This window comes from Pseudophryne corroboree, chromosome 1 (genome assembly GCF_028390025.1).
Source record: "Pseudophryne corroboree isolate aPseCor3 chromosome 1, aPseCor3.hap2, whole genome shotgun sequence".
Classification (NCBI taxonomy): Eukaryota; Metazoa; Chordata; class Amphibia; order Anura; family Myobatrachidae; genus Pseudophryne; species Pseudophryne corroboree.
The window spans coordinates 513,372,090-513,396,198 of NC_086444.1; the positions used below are offsets into that span (position 1 = coordinate 513,372,090).

Genomic DNA, 24,109 nt, shown 5'->3' on the forward strand with positions numbered 1-24,109 from the left:
CTGGAAGTAAATGGTTGATTGTCGTTTGCTTCCATACATTAGAAATTTTCGATCCAACCAGCCATTGGGTAGGGTGAAGGAAAGATAACCTTTAGATGTGTGGCCAGCTAAACCGTGCATGTTTTAAAGAGCTCATCAGTATCACAACTGAAGCAATTAGCTCCACATGTGACTGCAGAGGAACACATGGTACAAAAGAGGATGTGGCCATGCTAAATTGCAGTCCGCTCCATCATCTACTTTAGATCCCTTATCAGCCTGAACCCCAGAGCTTGATACACCCTACCATTTATCCTAGGGCCCTGCTGATTCTGAAATACAAGGTGAGCACACACCAAAATATAACTGATCACCAAACATAGGTAAAATAAAAGCAATAAAAATAAACACTATAAAATGATCAAATCTTACATTATACATTAAACAGTGTACAAGGCGAAATGGGAAGTACAGCGACAGCAGTATATGCCCCCATATAATAATTAACATTTATTTATATAAGGTCACATACTGTACTATGTTGAGATTTAAAATTGTGAAAAAAACTACTAAAAAGAAGACTGGCGGGGATATTCATTTTGCCCCAAAGAGACATCGGGAGTAAAAAGCCCCAATGTTTCTTCAGGTGTAGCGGTCGGGCTATTCAATTAGCTCAGCCAGTAAAAAGTGCATTTACACCCGTAAACACACAGGTTCAGTGAAACCTGTGTGTTTTCAGGTGTAATAGCCCTGTTTTTGGATGAAAACAGGACGGTTATCTGGGATTTTGCTTCGCCTGCTGGAGGCAGGTGAAACAAAATCCCTGATAAGCCACGGCACGCACCGGCTTATCAGCGCTAATTAGATAGCCCACCCCCCCGGCGATACATTACACCCAAGAGCAAATCAGGGTAATTGAATATCCCAGTGGGACATGCTTACAATAAACAGCATTGGTTACAATAAACAGTTATTGGTTACAATAAACAGTGCAGGTTTTAGTGATAGCCAGGCCTCAGCACAGATGGTTACACAGGGCCGTTTCTTGGGGCAGGCAAGCAGTGCAACCGCACTGGGCGCCCGCCGTGGCACTAACTGTGGCTCCCTGCTTCCCCCTCCTATTTCTCCCCTAGTAACCCGCTCGGGGGGCGGAGTTTCACGGAATGACGTGGTTGTATCGTTACGTCACGACGCAACCCCGTCACTCCACAAACCCCCCCCCCCCCGAGCGGAGTACAGAGGGGGATCCAAGTTAGGAAGAGGGAAAGGCCGTTGCGAGGAGCGACTGGTGAGGCGGGCCGAAGAGCGGTAATCGCCTCTGTAAGTATTCTCTCTCTCTCAATGTGTAAAATGGGCACACCTGCCGAAATGTGTGAAATGGGGACTCTTGCCTGCCGTAGTGTGGGGATTTAATGTATCAAGGGCATTGCGGTGTGTGGCATAATATGGTGCAGGGGGCATTACTGTGTGGGGCTCAATATGGTAGAATTTTTTTTTCCTGTGGTGGTCGTGATCTGTTGGAGCAGGGTCAAAAACTGGATTGTGAGGTAGTCTTTTCAGACGAGGCCACACCCATTTAGATGAGGCCATGCCCCTTGCTGGGTGCGCGTGCAAGTTTTTTTTTATCTAGGTGTGTGGGGGGGGGGGGGCAACATTTTTTTATGTCATGGGGGGGCACATTTTAAATCTCGCACTGGGAGCCAAATTGGCTAGAAACAGCCCTGTGGTTACATCAAACTAAATGAGGTACTGTAGCAAAGTAATAATGTTGTTTCTTCTGATATGTTTTCTTTAAGCAGGACCTCCGTTCTTCCCTTCCTGCTGTGCAGTCCTTCTTGCTTAACCACTGTCACCCTTCATCACGATCTGGTTAAATAATTTAGTAACAGAGGTGAGAGGAAGCCCACTTTGTATAGCAGACTCAGATTGGTTCAGCAAACTTCTCAGGGCCAAATAGTGATGTTAGTCAGTCAAGAAATAATTCCAGGTGTGAATACTCAGAAGCCTTACAAACCAATCAACTCAATTCTTCCCTGATCATCCAGCTGGTACTTGCATCTGAAGACTGTCCCAGTAAGTGTGATACTGTTTCTATACTTAAGTAAATATACTGTACAGTAGGTTCCAGCGAGAAACATCCATTTCAATCCCTACAGTTGTTGAAGTAAGGTACAAGGAAGCTCTGAGACCATGTGTTATCCTGAATACAATAAGGCTGATAGGTCTATTTTATTATTCAATGCAAGGGAAAGTTCTTGTGCCAACAGCTGATGAAGAGCTGCTCCGTCATGTGAATAAACCCATGACTGTCCTGTCCAGTCATATCGCTTAGGGCCACTGAAACACAGAAAGAAATTGAGTTTAAGCAAAATATAAATAAGGTCTTGAACTTCAATCAGTCCAAGACATTTGATAATTTATTTTCATGTACAGTAGATTAAGATTTTAGAATAACAAAGCTGCTGTATTAGTATACAGCATCCAATGTCCAAATACATACACAGCTGGTTTACAAAACTATGGGTCAGTGGAAAAAATAAATAAAAATGATGTTATGTGAATGAGGACTGGCAGCTCTGCCCATAGCAATGAACAGACATTACTTCTCTCTAGGCATCCCATACCATAATTCCCTTCCAGAGCCTTCCTTAACTCCTCTACACTGATCCACAGCTGAATGCATGTTGCTGTTTCTGCATCTTCTGGCTTAGTGAACAGCTAGACCTGTAGCTTCTGAGAGGGAGTTACATTATGGAATGTCTCGAGGGCACACTCCGGGGGCCCCGATTAGCTTCCAGAACATACACATCACTTTCTGAATATTTATTTTATTAAAACACACAGAAGAGTCCTGGGAATACACCTGGGCAATTGCCCCGTGGATGTCAGTCTGTACCATGTTTGCCACGGTTAACAAGTATCATACATGTAATAAAGTACATCAATAATAATTAGTGCTTTCTCTTTATAACAGCAGCTTGACTTGTCAGCAGTAATATTCTACTCACAAACGTACAATACAATGCATGGATCCTATTACATGTCACTCTCTTCAGCAGCCTACCATCAATATAATGCTAGTTTTACCTGGTGTTAGAAAGATGGAGCACTATAATGAACATCACCATGAGCGTAATGTTTGTTCCACAAGTCATGTAGTTGGGGTAATTGTTACAATAGTAGATGCTGTGTAAAAATGTAACTGCGACTTACAGTTATTAATAAATCTTATTACTAAGAAGTCATGGGAGGGCAAGCGATTATAACAAGGCAGTGTGCCACAAAAACCTTGTGATGTTACATAAATTACATTTCTGCAGTGGGGTACACTGTATTCCACAGGTAATATATTGGGGGAGTAGAGTTGGATCTTGATCCAGAGGCACCAACAGGCTAAAGCTTTGACTGTTCCTAGGATGCATTGCATGGCCTCCTCTATAACCCCACCTCCGGACACAGGAGCTCAGTTTGTAAGTTGGCGCCGCATACTCCCGCTGGCCAAGTTCCCGGGTACTTGCGGCGGAGGTGCTCCGGTTTCCGGGTACACGCCACTGGCGCGCTCCAGGATCGCGTGGCTGCTTCTTCGGGAGGAGGTAAGAATGTGGGACCCGCCGAAATCGCATTCCGGAGATGGACTGCGACGCTGGCGTGGACACGGTGTTAGAGCAGGGACCTCACTATATCCACCAGGGCAGGGAGCACAGGTCGGATTTCACAAAAATCCTTTTAACAAGGCTCCACAGTACCCGGTGGTGAGGACCAGCAGAGGGGATAAGGCGCTTGACCTGTAGCCCCTCCCCCAGCTCCGGGCGCCATCTACTGCTGGTGTTCTCGCCCTGGAGCTGCTCCTCACTCTCCCTCACTCCATGACAGAGACTTGGGCGCCACCTTTTCACAAGTAGCTGCGGCTGATCTCTGGGACTGCAGGGCATTGTCTCCTCTGTAAATCCGCTTGCTTACTCAGCGCTGTGCATTTACAGTCCTTTAAGTATTCTACATGTCATTTTAGACAGTGTTAGTTAAGAACAAGTGTACTAAATATTCAGGTAGAAAGAAGTACAAGTATTCTGAGATATACATCCAGTATCGGACTGTGCATTGTTATATCTATATATATCTATATGTAGTTTTACTAGTCCAGTGCAGTTTTATGGTTTGTCTGAAATAACTTCTGCATTGTACCTGTGACTGAGTGTGCCTGTAGCTGCTGTGTGGATTTCACGCCTCGTGTATCACTGTATTCTGTACCCTGGGGGGCTAGGTGCATCAAGGTCTCATATATAGTGCTACACAGTATATACGGTTTAGTGTGCTTTACTGTGTATTTCAGTCATCCGCTTTAATTCTCTGTTTGTGTCCTGCATTTACTGTCACATAAATCATGGGGTTATTTGCAGGTGTTGCGTTTGTCTGGCTATATTGTACGGTTATGCTCTACAGCTACATTCACTATAATGTCTGCCACATAGGGTGGGAAATCCGTAGACGCTTCTGCATCATGCAGTGCAAGCACCACGGATTTACCAGAGGGGGAGGTTTTAACTGATGGTTTGTGTACTGGGTGCCATACATCTCCCAGTCAGCCCGCAACCCCTGTAGCAAATCAGTAGTCATCTTAGGCAGCGGTCTCAAGTATGCGGAAGACGCTTGTGACATGCCTTACGCCCCTCATTGGGACCTCCTGTACCATTGCAGCCACATATTGTCCCTGTAGTTAATCTGCCCTGGGCGGACACTCTGATTTAATTGTTGTATCTGGGTAGACAATCTTTGGTTAAACAAAAGTCTACCCCACATCCCTCTGGGGTCATCTAAGCGGGCCGCTTCCTCCTCACAATCCACTAATATTTCAGATAATTCTTCTGTTGAAGAAGGGGAATATACTGATCCATCAGACACTGATACAGTTGCTTCTGATGAGGAACCTACAACTCAGGTTGATGTTCCTGACCAAGTGGAGGCTATTAAGCTGATTCTACAAATTGATGATGAGGTAGATACCACTACTGCGTCTAAGAAACCTAATAAGTTCAAATGTCAGCAGGTTGCTAAAGTAAAGTAGTCTTACCACATTCTACCAAGGCATCCACTACGTCTATATTGGCTCGCCGAATTATGTGGTTGAGGTCATGGAAGGTGGACCTGGACTCCAAAAAGACCTTGGCGGTACTCTCCTTTAAGGGATACATCCTATTTGGGGAAGATCTGAATATGATTGTGACTGATTTGGAGAAACGCAGTCTTAGCAGTCGCCAAAAGTACTAATCCTTCTGCACCGAAAGCAAAGAGTACCACTTTTTGTTCCTTTAGACCTCCAGGGAAAGAAAAGGGTCAGGCGTATCCGAAACAGGCTCGTGCGTCCAAAAACACTAAGCCCAAACCTAAATAATCCTGGGCCGCCCGTCAGCCTGCTACCAAACAAGACAAGCCTGCTGCATGACGGGGCGGGACTCCCCCTGGGGTATCCATGGGTGGGAGGCTGACTTCTGCAGTTCACCCAGGCCTGTTTAAAGACCACTTCGGACGCCTGGGTGCGGGAAGCTGTTTCTCACGGGTATGCAATCTCTTTCACGAGACGTCCCCCTCGCCAGTTCTGCACGACGGATATCCCTTCGGATCTGTTGAAAGCGCAAGTTCTACACCTGGTTGTGCAATCCCTCCTGGACAAAGAAGTGGTAGTGCCGGTACCCATGTCCCAGAGAGGCCGGGGATACTATTCGACCCTGTTTCTAGTCCCGAAATCCAATGGGTCCTTCCGCCATATACTCAACCTCAAATCGTTGAACAAATTTGTGAGTGTCCAAATACCGTATGGAAACTCTTCGCTCTATTGTATTGGCCATGGAACCCGAAGACTATATGGACACACAGAATGCTTACCTGCATATACCCATTGCCAATATCGCATCAGCAATATCTGTGGTTTGCGATTGGCAACCTACATTATCAATACCGGGCTCTACCATTTGGACTAGCCACAGCCCCTCGGATCTTCACCAAGGTCATGGCCGTGATGATGGCCCTTCTCTGCAGTCAGGGAAGCAGGATTCTCCCGTATCTGGACAACTTGCTGATCCTGGCGAACTCCCAAGATGTTCTCCTCAGTCATCTGGAACGGACGATCCAATTCCTATAATTCCACGGGTGGCTCATCAACTGGAAAAAGTCCTCGCTGGTCCCTGCTCGGAGCATGGTGCACCTGGGGGCACTGCTGGACACACACAGCCAAAGGCCGTTTCTGTCTCCAGAGAAAGACCTGAAACTTCAGGACAGGATCAGATACTTCCTCTCTCGCCCAAGAGTGTCGATATACTCAGCGATGCAAGTACTAGGCCTCATTGTGTCGGCTTTCGACATGGTCGAATACGCTCAATTCATTCCCGCCCTCTGCAGAGGTTAATCCTTTCCAAGTGGGACGGCCTGCCTCATCGGATCAGGTCTCAAATGATCTCCTTGACTCCGGAGGTTCGTCTGTCACTGAGCTGGTGGCTACAGGACCAACAGTTGAGCAGGGGCCGTCCCTTCTGGATCCCCAACTGGGTCCTACTGACTACGTACTGCAGTCTGCAGGTTGGGGCGCGGTGCTAGAGCAACACTCTCTCCAGGGTCGGTGGACCAAGGAGGAAACTTTCCTCCCGATAAACATTCTGGCATTGCGGGCAGTGTTCAATGCTTTGACTCTTGCCCTGCCTCTGATACAGAACAGGCCTGTTCAAATTCAATCAGACAACACCACTACGGTGGCATACATAAATCAAGGCGCCACTCAAAGCCGCATGGCAATGATGGAAGTGTCAAAAATCCTTTGTTGGATAGAATGCCATCTGCCAGCAATATCGGTAATGCTCATTCCTCAACTGGGAAGCGGCGTTCCAGTCTTCGGATCAAGGACAAGGGATCTTCAAGCAGCGTTCGTGGACGCACTGGTAATTCCATGGAACTTTCAGCTGCCATACGTGTTCCCTCCAGTGTCACTCCTGCCCAGGGTACTACGGAAGTTCAAATGAGAAGGAGGAATACTACTTCTAGTCGCTCCAGTGTGGCCCAGACGGCATTGATTCTCAGACCTGCAGGGTCTATCGATCGAGCGTCCTCTTCTACTTCCTTAACGCCCAGACCTCCTCATTCAGGGCCCTTGTGTCTACCAGGACCTGGCCAGACTGGTTTTGACGGCGTGGTTCTTGAAGCTTCACTCCTGAGGGCCAAAGGATTCTCCAAGGCGGTTATCCAAACTATGCCAAAGGCCCACAAACTGGCTTTTGCACAGTTTTATTACAGGGTCTGGAATTCTTACTTCACCTGGTGTGCTGCTAAGAATTATGATGCATACAATTTGAGAACTTCCAGACTTTTGGCTTTTGTGCAACAAGGCCTAGACTTAGGGGTATATTCAATTGATGTCGAATTCCTTGTTTTTTTCCGGAAAACTGGGCTTTTCCGGTAAAAAAAAACCTGTCGAATTGCATTCGACAATTCAATACGCCACTTTTCGACAAAAAACCTGTTGGATCCGTTTAGACTTTTGACTTTTCGACAGTTGAGTGTCTGTAATGTTAAAAACCCGGCTTTTCGACAAAAGTATATTCAATTGAAGATTGTCGAATCGGTATTAGTGGTTTTTGACGTGACTTTCGACAATTTCATTGCGACAAGTTTTTCTGACAAGCTGACAAGAAATTTTAAATACTTTAATTTTTTTGATTTCTACTAGCATATCTATTTATATTTGAAGTAATTATATAATTGTTTTTTTGTATTTATGAGCCACATTATTATATTTTGATTGTTTTCCCGAATATTTTTTTCTTTACTGGGCTGAGGAAAGGAATGTATCCATGATTCAACATTTTTACCCAGGTTACACTTCACCAAAGCCACTCCTATGCTTGAGACTTCGAGAAGAGCAGCCATTACAAAGTCAGCTGTCTTGTGGAATTGTTTTTTTTAGGGCAATCTGGGTTTTTAACTATATTATATATATATATATATATATATATATATATATATATATTGATAAAGCTAAATATTTATCTTATATAAAACCCTTTATGAGGTCTAAGAACACTGTACGCTATTTATGTATGGAGTACCGTAAGGGTACGCTCGTTACGTAACAATCGCTTAGCCGTGGTCGAGACGCTCAAGCGTCGCGTTCGCTCACGGCAAAGAGATCACAGGCAGGCACGCTATTGGCTGCCGACTAATGTAATGGTTCACTATAGCGTAACGGACGCTGTATCGGGAGCGGGCTGCTCGAGCGATACAGACGCTCACGAGAATACGCTGTTGGTATCGGGCACACTTATAGGTGAGCGACTACCGTAATGCTACGCTATCAGCGTAGCGGACGCTCGAGACCACGAGGAGATCACGAGCGGCGCAGACGCTCACAATGTTAAACCTTTATATCTAAACCATAAACAATGTAATATGCTGTAAAACCTTTGTGTAGAGATAGGGTGTAGATGCAACACAGTCTAACCTTATTAACTTAAAAGCTGTTTGAGCGTCACCGACGCTCTGAGAATACTTAACACTATAAGAAATACACAGATACCGTGCTTAGGGTCCAACGCCTAATATATATATATTATGAATGATATACTTGCAAAAGAATTAAACACAATACAAGTCATACACTACAATATAACATAGACTACCTAACCAGATAACTATACATGAAATACAATACAATACTATTACGTTCAAGGGATTACGAGAGAAAAAGGAGAAGAGAGAGAGAGAGATATGGCCCATAACAACAAGGAAAGACAATATGATTGCGGAGAAAACTTACGCACAAAGGAAACGATCGCATGCGCCTCTGGACATCCAGCTCCCGATTTTCAGCAATGATAACCGTTGAAGAGTCAGAGCTGGATGTGATCGGCTTGTCTATTTATGCCCCACACACAATACAATTCAATGGTCCCTACAATCTCATTGTTCATTGGACACAGGAATTCCTCCTCGCATTATAACAAAAGGTCATAGGTTGATTCATACAGGTGGGCTGTGACGATTTCCAACAGCTCAGGTGGGAGGGAAACTGGGTTTCCCGCCGCATGGATAATTAAGTGCAAATAATAGTAAATGGACATAAACTTCTTATGTCCATAATTATTCGCACGAGCGATTAATCCGCTTCAAACCAACACCGGAATATTGCTAATTAGATACTCTTCCGATGGATACTAAACACCACTGTATTACTCCTGTCTGACCCTTCGTATCAAACAAAGGGGGATTTCTCTGTTCATGAACATTCTACATTAACCAAACTTTCAGAATCTATCAAAGGGACCATGATCTACAAAATACACTATATGGTGAAAATATGTAACGATTGAGTCGCACGCTACGATCACATAAACTCTACCGTAAATACGCATACCGTGCGCCTGCGGGTGCCCGCGACTGTGAGTATGCGCACGCACGGGAGAGCGTACGCATGCGCAGCGCGGACGTGTATGAGGTGCAAATATGGCAGTGTGTATAGAGATATTTTTCGGACTTTGACAATATATATATAGTCACAAATGGTGGCACTCGTAGCAATAATAAATGACACAGCGGTCAAAGATAAGCAGTCAACGTTTCGTTAATTTAATAACGTCATCAGGATACAGACATAACATAAAACAAACAATATATAGCCACTCACCCCACCTCGTGTATCCCTGCCATCGCCGTCAGCGCCGGGTCCTCCGACAACACCCTCCGGCGCTACGCACTTCCTGTGCGCCCGGCCGCGTCTGGCGGTTGCTAGGGAACAGAACAACAATAATAGTGACAGCATGAGTGAATACCGTGCATCAGAGCTCTCGCCTACTCCTCTCCCCTCCACTGAAATCGCCACATGAATATTATCTAAATACTCAGACAGGGAAAAATGAACGTCCCCACACTACAAAATAACACTATATCAATAAAAAAAAAATATACAGTAATGGCACAGTAATGAACATATAATAAACAGGGGCATCGCAGGTAAACTGAGCTATACCAAAGTGCAGCAGTGAATGGATAATTTGAAATGTATTAAAGACAAGGACACACGTCCTTACAAAAAGCAATTCAAGGGGAGATGCTCATTGAGACCTTTTGGAGTGATTGTACTCAATCGGTAGATCCACCGCGCCTCTTTTTGCAGCAGAGCCTTACCCCTGTCACCCCCCCGGAGATTTTTGGGGACAGTATCTATGATCTTGTATCTCAGGGTGGCGAGACCATGATTAAATGCCTTAAAATGTCTCGCTACAGGCTGGTTCATGCCACTCTTACCACCCTCTAAAGCAAGTCGTATGGCGGACCTATGTAATGCCATACGTTCTTTAAATTGTCTCGTTGTTTTGCCCACGTAAAGGAGACCACACGGGCACCGAATGATGTATATAACATGAGTACTACTACAGGACAAGATATGGCGTATGGCGATACGTTCCCCCGAATGTGGGTGGGCGAACGAATCCCCATACTCCATAAAACTGCAGGTAGCACAGCCTGTGCAGCGATAGCACCCTGGCTTTCTGGACAAAAAAGTGTGCGGTACACCTGTAGGTATAGAAGAAACATTATTTTTCACTAGCCAATCCTTGAGGTTTCTATTCCTAGTGAAACTCGGCAGTAATCTAGATTTACTAAGCATCTTTAAATCCGGATCCGAGGTCACAATTGGCCACAGGTTTTTAGCAACCTTCGTGATCATCGGACTGGCACTGTTGTACTGCTGGACAAATGGAATAATGTCCGTACTGCTCGCTTTCTTCTTGGACTTAGTGGAAATAAGGGTGTTTGATCGTGGGATTTCCAGAACCCTCCTCTTGGCCTCCAATAAATCGTCTAATTTGTATCCCCTGGTCAAAAATTGTCGTGTCATCATATCTATCTCCTTAACGGTGTTTACTGGATCATCTGAGATCCTGTGTATCCGCAAAAACTGCGAGAATGGGAGTCCCTTCTTCGTGGAGGCTGGGTGTTGACTACTCGCATGCACAATAGTATTGCGGTCTGTGCTCTTCTTAAATAATGAGGTATGTATTTGACCTTCTTTTACAGAGATCTGTACATCTAGATAATTGACTTGTTGAGTACTGGTACAGTAAGTGAATTTGATCGTATTGTCCATCGAGTTGACCCTAAGCATCAGGTCACTGAACTCAGATTCTGTTCCTAGCCAAATCAGAAACAGGTCGTCGATGTAGCGGACAAAGAACAAAATCTTTTCCGCAACCTCTGTGTCGTCAAAAAATGCTTGTTGTTCCACTTCAAACATATAGCTATTTGCGAATGCCGGGGCTACGCAGGACCCCATCGCACAGCCTTGTTGCTGGACATACCAGCGGGAGTCAAACAGAAAGTAGTTTCTATTCAGGGTTAGTTCCAGCAATTTAATAAAGAATGACAGTTCAGGTCCAGTGTATATAGGACTGGCGGACAACAATGTCGCTACAGCTGTGAGACCACCCGAATGCGGTATGTTAGTATATAGACTCACTATATCAAGAGTACAGAGAAGCGCATTGGGAGGGAGGGCAGGTAGGTTCTGTAACCGTGTTAACAATGAGGTAGTATCTTTCAAATAGGTTCTTTGCGATTGGACTACAGGTTGGAGGTAAAAATCAAGATATTGGGACACTTTGTAATAAATTGATTCTCTGGCTGCTATGATCGGGCGGCCAGGGGGAACAGTAGGATTTTTATGTATTTTTGGCAACGTGTACAGCACCGGTGCCACCGGGTGCTGCTGTATCAGGGTCTTCATTGTAGCAGCTGTGATAATGCCATTGACCGTAGCTTCCTCCAATACTGTTTTTAGCTCGATTTCAAACCTAGATGTAGGATCGGTCGATAATTCTAGATAAACTTGGGGGTCTTCCAATTGTCGGTAAATCTCTTGTTTGTATTGAGATAAGTCCTGTATGACAATACCGCCCCCCTTATCGGCGGGGCGTATGACAATACTCCTGTCCTGACTGAGGGTTTTCAGTGTATCCCACTCCAATTTGGACATATTGGAGTTGCTCGACTTCAAAGATTGAATAGAACCCATAACCTGTTTATCTAGTGACCGGTTAAAACATCTAAGGGAAGTATTCATGCTGACTGGATCAAAGCTCGATGTACCTTTGATCTTCCTCAATGGGTTAACGGTATTCAAGTCAGATGATTCAGATTCCCCAAAGTGTTCTCGTAACCTCAGTTTTCTATTGAACCTGAATGCATCGAGTTTCCACTGGAATTCATTAAACGGACAGGACGGTACAAAGGAAAGTCCTTTAGGAAGTAATTTTTTCTCGTCCGGAGATAAAGTTCTGCTAGAGAGATTGAAGACTATTTCTTCTTTGCAGCCTTGTTCTTTCGCTTTGAGGATCCTTTGCCACTGTCCTCCTCTGCGGGTAAACGATCTCCTCTTGTTTCTCGCTGAGCGCGAGTACTGACCCCTAAAGGGGGTTTACCTGTGGTGGATCTACTGCTGCTTGCCTCAGTGTCACTTTGTGAAGACTGACCGCCACTCGATGTTTCAGTGTCTCCTGCAAATCTCCTAAAATTCCTTTGTCGTGGATTATACGCCCGTTTATAGCTGGGATTTAATGCCCAAGGGTAGACTCTCCCTTCAGCGTAATCCTTCTGTACTAAGCTCAACTTATTCCGTTTGAACTTCACAAGATCTCTACGGTAATTTTCTACTTGTGTGGCAAGTTTGCCCAACCAGTCTGAACTCTGATCCAATTGTATGGTAGGAAGATGTTTGCTCTCAAATTCTTCCTTCTTCTTAATTTCTTTAAGCTCTCTTGCTGATTCTGCAATTACCAGTAAGATCAGATCCAGGCTGCACTTGTTCAGAATAGCTGCCCACTTACGGCAGAACTCCGCGTTGTATTTCCCTATCGTGGGGGAATTTTTGATTCGAAATCTATTTGTTGCATAGATTACCACGGAACGTTCTTTGGGACTGACAGTGTGTTTCCTTCACCTTTTTGGCAAGGCATCATCCATTACTATTTCAAGTATACATCATCAGCTGCTTTTACCTTAAGACCTGATTCTGGTTTTGTTTTTAATTTTTGTGTTTTGAGCATGCAAGAGAATTCTGGCATCAGAAATATTGCTCTGCCCGTGGGGGAAACTTTGAGCTTTTCTGATGTGGATGCGGACACGATTCGGTTCAAGGAACACTTTGAGCTATCAGAAGGGGGAGAATCAGCGGAACAACTGTATGTGCAACTACTGAGGCTGTCAAAAAAGGAAGTTGATTTCTTCTTACACGGGGTAACACTCTCGGACTATCACCGCAGTGGTCAGATTCCTAAGGGATTTCGAATCAAAAATTCCCCCACGATAGGGAAATACAACGCGGAGTTCTGCCGTAAGTGGGCAGCTATTCTGAACAAGTGCAGCCTGGATCTGATCTTACTGGTAATTGCAGAATCAGCAAGAGAGCTTAAAGAAATTAAGAAGAAGAAGGAAGAATTTGAGAGCAAACATCTTCCTACCATACAATTGGATCAGAGTTCAGACTGGTTGGGCAAACTTGCCACACAAGTAGAAAATTACCGCAGAGATCTTGTGAAGTTCAAACGGAATAAGCTGAGCTTAGTACAGAAGGATTACGCTGAAGGGAGAGTCTATCCTTGGGCATTAAATCCCAGCTATAAACGGGCGTATAATCCACGACAAAGGAATTTTAGGAGATTTGCAGGAGACACTGAAACATCGAGTGGCGGTCAGTCTTCACAAAGTGACACTGAGGCAAGCAGCAGTAGATCCACCACAGGTAAACCCCCTTTAGGAGTCAGTACTCGCGCTCAGCGAGAAACAAGAGGAGATCGTTTACCCGCAGAGGAGGACAGTGGCAAAGGATCCTCAAAGCGAAAGAACAAGGCTGCAAAGAAGAAATAGTCTTCAATCTCTCTAGCAGAACTTTATCTCCGGACGAGAAAAAATTACTTACTAAAGGACTTTCCTTTGTACCGTCCTGTCAGTTTAATGAATTCCAGTGGAAACTCGATGCATTCATGTTCAATAGAAAACTGAGGTTACGGGAACACTTTGGGGAATCTGAATCATCTGACTTGAATACCGTTAACCCATTGAGGAAGATCAAAAGGTACATCGAGCTTTGATCCAGTCAGCATGAATACTTCCCTTAGATGTTTTAACCGGTCACTAGATAAACAGGTTATGGGTTCTATTCAATCTTTGAAGTCGAGCAAATCCAATATGTCCAAATTGGAGTGGGATACACTGAAAACCCTCAGTCAGGACAGGAGTATTGTCATACGCCCCGCCGATAAGGGGGGCGGTATTGTCATACAGGACTTATCTCAATACAAACAAGAGATTTACCGACAATTGGAAGACCCCCAAGTTTATCTAGAATTATCGACCGATCCTACATCTAGGTTTGAAATCGAGCTAAAAACAGTATTGGAGGAAGCTACGGTCAATGGCATTATCACAGCTGCTACAATGAAGACCCTGATACAGCAGCACCCGGTGGCATCGGTGCTGTACACGTTGCCAAAAATACATAAAAATCCTACTGTTCCCCCTGGCCGCCCGATCATAGCAGCCAGAGAATCAATTTATTACAAAGTGTCCCAATATCTTGATTTTTACCTCCAACCTGTAGTCCAATCGCAAAGAACCTATTTGAAAGATACTACCTCATTGTTAACACGGTTACAGAACCTACCTGCCCTCCCTCCCAATGCGCTTCTCTGTACTCTTGATATAGTGAGTCTATATACTAACATACCGCATTCGGGTGGTCTCACAGCTGTAGCGACATTGTTGTCCGCCAGTCCTATATACACTGGACCTGAACTGTCATTCTTTATTAAATTGCTGGAACTAACCCTGAAAAGAAACTACTTTCTGTTTGACTCCCGCTGGTATGTCCAGCAACAAGGCTGTGCGATGGGGTCCTGCGTAGCCCCGGCATTCGCAAATAGCTATATGTTTGAAGTGGAACAACAAGCATTTTTTGACGACACAGAGGTTGCGGAAAAGATTCTGTTCTTTGTCCGCTACATCGACGACCTGTTTCTGATTTGGCTAGGAACAGAATCTGAGTTCAGTGACCTGATGCTTAGGGTCAACTCGATGGACAATACGATCAAATTCACTTACTGTACCAGTACTCAACAAGTCAATTATCTAGATGTACAGATCTCTGTAAAAGAAGGTCAAATACATACCTCATTATTTAAGAAGAGCACAGACCGCAATACTATTCTGCATGCGAGTAGTCAACACCCGGCCTCCACGAAGAAGGGACTCCCATTCTCGCAGTTTTTGCGGATACACAGGATCTCAGATGATCCAGTAAACACCGTTAAGGAGATAGATATGATGACACGCCAATTTTTGACCAGGGGATACAAATTAGACGATTTATTGGAGGCCAAGAGGAGGGTTCTGGAAATCCCACGATCAAACACCCTTATTTCCACTAAGTCCAAGAAGAAAGCGAGCAGTACGGACATTATTCCATTTGTCCAGCAGTACAACAGTGTCAGTCCGATGATCACGAAGGTTGCTAAAAACCTGTGGCCAATTGTGACCTCGGATCCGGATTTAAAGATGCTTAGTAAATCTAGATTACTGCCGAGTTTCACTAGGAATAGAAACCTCAAGGATTGGCTAGTGAAAAATGATGTTTCTTCTATACCTACAGGTGGACCGCACACTTTTTTGTCCAGAAAGCCAGGGTGCTATCGCTGCACAGGCTGTGCTACCTGCAGTTTTATGGAGTATGGGGATTCGTTCGCCCACCCACATTCGGGGGAACGTATCGCCATACGCCATATCTTGTCCTGTAGTAGTACTCATGTTATATACATCATTCGGTGCCCGTGTGGTCTCCTTTACGTGGGCAAAACAACGAGACAATTTAAAGAACGTATGGCATTACATAGGTCCGCCATACGACTTGTTTTAGAGGGTGGTAAGAGTGGCATGAACCAGCCTGTAGCGAGACATTTTAAGGCATTTAATCATGGTCTCGCCACCCTGAGATTCAAGATCATAGATACTGTCCCCAAAAATCTCCGGGGGGGTGACAGGGGTAAGGCTCTGCTGCAAAAAGAGGCCCGGTGGATCTACCGATTGAGTACAATCACTCCAAAAGGTCTCAATGAGCATCTCCCCTTGAATTGCTTTTTGTAAGGACGTGTGTCCTTGTCTTTAATACATTTCAAATTATCCATTCACTGCTGCACTTTGGTATCGCTCAGTTTACCCGCGATGCCTCTGTTTATTATATGTTCATTACTGTGCCATTACTGTATATTTTTTTTTTATTGATATAGTGTTATTTTGTAGTGTGGGGACGTTCATTTTTCCCTGTCTGAGTATTTAGATAATATTCATGTGGCGATTTCAGTGGAGGGGAGAGGAGTAGGCGAGAGCTCTGATGCACGGTATTCACTCATGCTGTCACTATTATTGTTGTTCTGTTCCCTAGCAACCGCCAGACGCGGCCGGGCGCACAGGAAGTGCGTAGCGCCGGAGGGTGTTGTCGGAGGACCCGGCGCTGACAGCGATGGCAGGGATACACGAGGTGGGGTGAGTGGCTATATATTGTTTGTTTTATGTTATGTCTGTATCCTGATGACGTTATTAAATTAACGAAACGTTGACTGCTTATCTTTGACCGCTGTGTCATTTATTATTGCTACAAGTCCTACGAGTGCCACCATTTGTGACTTTGTATTTGGTTGCATAACCAAGCTGGGAGGCACCAAGGCATTAATACACTCTAGGAGAGAGTGCCGGCTATTTGTTGCATATATATATATATGTATATATATATATATATATATATATATATATATATATATATATAAATAAATAAATAAATAAAGGGAACACTAAAATAACACATCCTAGATCTGAATGAATGAAATATTCTTATTAAATACTTTGTTCTTTACATAGTTGGATGTGCTGACAACAAAATCGCACAAAAATTATCAATGGAAATCAAATTTATTAACCCATGGTGGTCTGGATTTGGAGTCACACTCAAAATGAAAGTGGAAAAACACACTACAGGCTGATCCAACTTTGATGTAATGTCCTTAAAACATCTGCCTTCTCTTTAACCTGCTACTGAATTGGACTGGTTAACGAAACTGAGCTTTAGTGTCCGGAGGCAGGGTTATAGAGGAGGCCATGCAGTGCATCCTGTGAACAGTCAAAGCTTTAGCCTGTTGGTGCCTCTGGATCAAGATCCAACTCTACACCCCTGATGTATTCCCTGTGGAACCCAGTGTACCTCATAGAAAGAGCTTTAACTATGGTAAGTCTACCATAAATCTCCTTATGTACTTTTTTTTTCATACATAAATGTTCACAAGTTTTTAAACTACTTTATAAATGATACAACCCCAATAAACATATTTAATTGTAGTGTCCATTGTAGTCCCATCGCATCACATTTAGAATGGAGAGCTGTATTTTGTGCCAAGTCTAACGTATAGAAGCATAGGCATGCATGGTCATACTGTATCATACTTGCCTACCCTGGCCAGGAGGCTGCCGAAAATCGGGTGCCACACCCGCCCCCCTGGAAAGGGAGGCAAGTCTACCGCAGTGCCGCAGCCCTCCTGCCTCCACCCCCTCCGTCGCCCACTTTCAGAGCACAAGTGGGCGGTCCGAAGCGACCATGATGCGCTTCACGCTGAATCGAGTCATCGTAGCCCCCCCCCCCCCCCCCCCCCCCGCTGTGCAATGCCTGTAATTTTGGCATTGTGTGGCAGGGGCATGACCACGATGACACGACCGTGACTGTCACACCCTCTGTGCTGCCTCCAATATTTAGCCCAGTTACATTCCTATGAAGCGTCACCTCACCCTGCCCCCTGCTGCACCGAACTGACTGCCCTCTCCCGGTGGTGGCAGCCAGAAAGTATGTAACTCTGTAGGCAGAGAGGTTCCTGCATTAGGGGGAGGTGCAGGCCCTGACATGCCACATGGAGCACTATGGGGTTGCTCCAAGGTAGGTAGCTCTTAGCTTAGACATATTGTAGTAAGGAGCCATTATCATGTGGCTCCTTGCTGGTTAATCTTAGACCCAGATTGGGGTAATGGAGGTGTGAGGTGTGGTGCCTCTGGACTGGCTGAGCTGGATGGCCTTAGTGTGGCATACCTTTACATTCTATTAACACTTTTCACTTATTCATTTTTTAACACTATTTCTCTATTTTAATTACATTTCATTTTTGTTTCACTTTCTCTATAGCTTCGGCTTCCTAAATACTAATTTATTAACACTATACTTTTTTCACTGGTATGCTATGCTGGGCTGGGCTTTCTGGCTTATGCTGGTGTTTTGGGGTGCCACACCCTGCACCTAGATATAGCGCTAGGGACCCCAAATATACAGAGACGTCTTGATGCGGCTTTGGGGCTTATTCACACATTTGCTCAAATATGTGTAACGAAGATCTCTGAATTCTATTATTATGTGGAATTTATATCTGGTCACGGTTATCATTCAGGGTGCTGGAGGAAACAAATGCCTTTTTAACACTTATTTTAAGGCTGATACAAATGTCATGAATTTAAAAATAGCCCTAATTCACTCCAGCACCTTGGGTGTACTTTGTTTGCTTACTTTAAAAAAATAACCTTGGGGGCTTTTGAAACTTGAGACAACCTGTATCCAATAAAAGACAATAATCATATGTTGCAATAACAGGATGTCCCAGTTAATAATAAGATTTTACTTACCGATAAATCTATTTCTCGTAGTCCGTAGTGGATGCTGGGGACTCCGTCAGGACCAGGGGGAATAGCGGCTCCGCAGGAGACAGGGCACAAAAGTAAAAGCTTTAGGATCAGGTGGTGTGCACTGGCTCCTCCCCCCATGACCCTCCTCCACGCCTCAGTTAGGATACTGTGCCCGGACGAGCGTACACAATAAGGAAGGATTTTGAATCCCGGGTAAGACTCATACCAGCCACACCAATCACACTGTACAACCTGTGATCTGAACCCAGTTAACAGCATGATAACAGCGGAGCCTCTGAAAAGATGGCTCACAACAATAATAACCCGATTTTTTGTACCAATAACTATGTACAAGTATTGCAGACAATCCGCACTTGGGATGGGCGCCCAGCATCCACTACGGACTACGAGAAATAGATTTATCGGTAAGTAAAATCTTATTTTCTCTAACGTCCTAGTGGATGCTGGGGACTCCGTCAGGACCATGGGGATTATACCAAAGCTCCCAAACGGGCGGGAGAGTGCGGATGACTCTGCAGCACCGAATGAGAGAACTCCAGGTCCTCTTTAGCCAGGGTATCAAATTTGTAGAATTTTACAAACGTGTTCTCCCCCCGACCACGTAGCTGCTCGGCAGAGTTGTAATGCCGAGACCCCTCGGGCAGCCGCCCAGGATGAGCCCACCTTCCTTGTGGAATGGGCATTTACATATTTTGGCTGTGGCAGGCCTGCCACAGAATGTGCAAGCTGAATTGTACTACACATCCAACTAGCAATCGTCTGCTTAGAAGCAAGAGCACCCAGTTTTTTGGGTGCCTACAGGATAACAGCAAGTCAGTTTTCCTGACTCCAGCCGTCCTGGAAACCGATATTTTCAGGGCCCTGACAACATCTAGCAACTTGGAGTCCTCCAAGTCCCTAGTAGCCGCAGGTACCACAATAAGCTGGTTCAGGTGAAACGCTGACCCCACCTTAGGGAGAAACTGGGGACGAGTCCGCAGCTCTGCCCTGTCCGAATGGACAATCAGATATGGGCTTTTGTGAGACAAAGCCGCCAATGCTGACACTCGCCTGGCCGAGGCCAGGGCCAACATCATGGTCACTTTCCATGTGAGATATTTCAAATCCACAGATTTGAGCGGTTTAAACCAATGTGATTTGAGGAATCCCAGCACTACGTTGAGATCCCACAGTGCCACTGGAGGCACAAAAGGGGGTTGTATATGCAGTACTCCCTTGACAAACTTCTGGACTTCAGGAACTGAAGCCAATTCTTTCTGGAAGAAAATCGACAGGGCCGAAATTTGAACCTTAATGGACCCCAATCTGAGGCCCATAGACACTCCTGTTTGCAGGAAATGCAGGAATCGACCAAGTTGAAATTTCTTCGTGGAGCTTTCCTGGCCTCACACCACGCAACATATTTTCGCCACATGTGGTGATAATGTTGTGCGGTCACGTCCTTCCTGGCTTTGACCAGGGTAGGAATGACCTCTTCCGGAATGCCTTTTTCCCTTAGGATCCGGCGTTCAACCGCCATGCCGTCAAACGCAGCCGCGGTAAGTCTTGGAACAGACATGGTACGTGCTGAAGCAAGTCCCTTCTTAGCGGCAGAGGTCATGAGTCCTCTGTGAGTATCTCTTGAAGTTCCGGGTACCAAGTCCTTCTTGGCCAATCCGGAGCCACGAGTATAGTTCTTACTCCTCTACGTCTTATAATTCTCAATACCTTGGGTATGAGAAGCAGAGGAGGAAACACATACACCGACTGGTACGCCCACGGTGTTACCAGAACGTCCACAGCTATTGCCTGAAAGTCTCTTGACCTGGCGCAATACCTGTCCAGTTTTTTGTTCAGGCGGGACGCCATCATGTACACCTTTGGTCTTTCCCAACGGTTCACAATCATGTGGAAAACTTCCCGATGAAGTCCCCACTCTCCCGGGTGGAGGTCGTGCCTGCTGAGGAAGTCTGCTTCCCAGTTGTCCACTCCCGGAATGAACACTGCTGACAGTGCTATCACATGATTTTCCGCCCAGCGAAAAATCCTTGCAGTTTTTGCCATTGCCCTCCTGCTTCTTGTGCCGCCCTGTCTGTTTACGTGGGCGACTGCCGTGATGTTGTCCCACTGGATCAATACCGGCTGACCTTGAAGCAGAGGTCTTGCTAAGCTTAGAGCATTATAAATTGCCCTTAGCTCCAGTATATTTATGTGGAGAAAAGTCTCCAGACTTGATCACACTCCCTGGAAATTTTTTCCCTGTGTGACTGCTCCCCAGCCTCTCAGGCTGGCCTCCGTGGTCACCAGCATCCAATCCTGAAAGCCGAATCTGCGGCCCTCTAGAAGATGAGCACTCTGTAACCACCACAGGAGAGACACCCTTGTCCTTGGAGATAGGGTTATCCGCTGATGCATCTGAAGATGCGATCCGGACCATTTGTCCAGCAGATCCCACTGAAAAGTTCTTGCGTGGAATCTGCCGAATGGAATCGCTTCGTAATAAGCCACCATTTTTCCCAGGACTCTTGTGCAATGATGCACTGACACTTTTCCTGGTTTTAGGAGGTTCCTGACTAGCTCGGATAACTCCCTGGCTTTCTCCTCCGGGAGAAACACCTTTTTCTGGACTGTGTCCAGAATCATCCCTAGGAACAGCAGACGTGTCGTCGGAAACAACTGCGGTTTTGGAATATTTAGAATCCACCCGTGCTGTCGTAGAACTACTTGAGATAGTGCTACTCCGACCTCCAACTGTTCTCATGGACCTTGCTCTTATCAGGAGGTCGTCCATTTTCTTCGAAGAAGAATCATCATTTCGGGCATTACCTTGGTAAAGACCCGGAGTGCCGTGGACAATCCAAAACGGCAGCGTCTGAAACTGATAGTGACAGTTCTGTACCACGAACCTGAGATACCCTTGGTGAGAAGGGCAAATTGGGACATGGAGGTAAGCATCCCTGATGTCCCGGGACACCATATAGTCCCCTTCTACCTGGTTCGCTATCACTGCTCTGAGTGACTCCATCTTGATTTGAACCTTTTTAAGTGTTCAAATATTTCAGATTTAGAATAGGTCTCACCGAGCCTTCTGGTTTCAGTACCACAATATAGTGTGGAATAATACCCCTTTCCTTGTTGTAGGAGGGGTACTTTGATTATCACCTGCTGGGAATACAGCTTGTGAATTGTTTCCAATACTGCCTCCCTGTCGGAGGGAGACGTTGGTAAAGCAGACTTCAGGAACCTGCGAGGGGAAACGTCTCGACTTTCCAATCTGTACCCCTGGGATACTACTTGTAGGATCCAGGGGTCCTGTACGGCTCCAGCGTCATGCTGAGAACTTGGCAGAAGCGGTGGAAGGCTTCTGTTCCTGGGAATGGGCTGCCTGCTGCAGTCTTCTTCCCTTTCCTCTATCCCTGGGCAGATATGCTTATGGGGACGAAAGGACTGAGGCTGAAAAGACGGTGTCTTTTTCTGCATAGATGTGACTTAGGGTAAAAACGGTGGATTTCCCAGCAGTTGCCGTGGCCACCAGGTCCGATGGACCGACCCCAAATAACTCCTCCCCTTTATACGGCAATACATCTTTGTGCCGTTTGGAATCTGCATCACCTGACCACTGTCGTGTCCATAAACATCTTTTGGCAGATATGGACATCGCACTTACTCTTGATGCCAGAGTGCAAATATCCCTCTGTGCATCTCGCATATATAGAAATGCATTCTTTAAATGCTCTATAGTAAATAAAATACTGTCCCTGTCAAGGGTATCCATATTTTCAGTCAGGGAATCCGACCAAGCCACCCCCGCGCTGCACATCCAGGCTGAGGCGATCGCTGGTCGCAGTATAACACCAGTACGTGTGTATATACTTTTTAGGATATTTTCCAGCCTCCTATCAGCTGGCTCCTTGAGGGCGGCCGTATCTGGAGACGGTACCGCCACTTGTTTTGATAAGCGTGTGAGCGCCTTATCCACCCTAAGGGGTGTTTCCCAACGCGCCCTAACTTCTGGCGGGAAAGGGTATACCGCCAATAATTTTCTATCGGGGGAACCCCGCGCCTCATCACACACTTCATTTAATTTATCTGATTCAGGAAAAACTATAGGTAGTTTTTCCACACCCCACATAATACCCTTTTTTGTGGTACTTGTAGTATCAGAAATATGTAACACCTCCTTTAACACCAAACAATACGTTTGTTTCTTCACCGTCGACACTGGAGTCAGTGTCCGTGTCTGTGTCGACCGACTGAGGTAAAATGGGCATTATAACGTCCCTGACGGTGTTTTAGACGCCTGGACAGATACTAATATGTTTGCCGGCCGTCTCATGTCGTCAACCGACTTGCAGCGTGTTGACATTATCACGTAATTCCTTAAATAAGCCATCTATTCCGGTGTCGACTCCCTAGAGAGTGACATCACCATTACAGGCAATTTGCTCCGCCTCCCAACATCGTCCTCATACATGTCGACACACACGTACCGACACACAGCACACACACAGGGAATGCTCTGATAGAGGACAGGACCCACTTAGCCCTTTGGGGAGACAGAGGGAGAGTTTGCCAGCACACACCAAAAACGCTATAATTATACAGGGACAACCTTTATATAAGTGCTTTTCCCTTATAGCATTTTAATATATGTAGTCATATCGCCAAATCAGTGCCCCCCCTCTCTGTTTTAACCCTGTTTCTGTAGTGCAGTGCAGGGGAGAGCCTGGGAGCCTTCCCACCAGCATTTCTGTGAGGGAAAATGGCGCTGTGTGCTGAGGAGAATAGGCCCCGCCCCCTTTTCGGCGGGCTTCTTCTCCCGTTTTTCTGAGACCTGGCAGGGGTTAAATACATCCATATAGCCCCCAGGGGGTATATGTGATGTATTTTTAGCCAGAATAAGGTACTATCATTGCTGCCCAGGGCGCCCCCCCCCAGCGCCCTGCACCCTCAGTGACCGCTGCTATGAAGTGTGCTGACAACAATGGCGCACAGCTGCAGTGCTGTGCGCTACCTTATGAAGACTGAAGAGTCTTCTGCCGCCGTTTCTGGACCTTCACTTTTCGGCATCTGCAAGGGGGGTCGGCGGCGCGGCTCCGGGACGAACCCCAGGGTGAGACCTGTGTTCCGACTCCCTCTGGAGCTAATGGTGTCCAGTAGCCTAAGAAGCCAATCCATCCTGCACGCAGGTGAGTTCACTTCTCTCCCCTAAGTCCCTCGTAGCAGTGAGCCTGTTGCCAGCAGGACTCACTGAAAATAAAAAACCTAACAAACTTTTACTCTAAGCAGCTCTTTAGGAGAGCCACCTAGATTGCACCCTTCTCGGCCGGGCACAAAAATCTAACTGAGGCTTGGAGGAGGGTCATGGGGGGAGGAGCCAGTGCACACC

General features: G+C 45.8%; 1 protein-coding gene across 2 annotated transcripts in view; it reads right to left on the minus strand.

The window, feature by feature from the left end:
* Positions 1-392: 392 nt before the first annotated feature.
* FXN (frataxin) overlaps positions 393-24,109 on the minus strand; it is a 112,218-nt gene continuing 88,501 nt past the window's right edge. Inside the window, exon 5 of one of the 2 annotated variants that reach the window (XM_063913917.1) lies at positions 393-2,316. In XM_063913917.1, the coding sequence (XP_063769987.1) occupies positions 2,175-2,316 (142 nt within the window). In that variant the 3' untranslated portion in view covers positions 393-2,174. Of the gene's footprint in view, positions 2,317-9,649; positions 9,745-24,109 lie in introns of those variants that run through there. The other variant, XM_063913918.1, reaches the window with a different exon arrangement.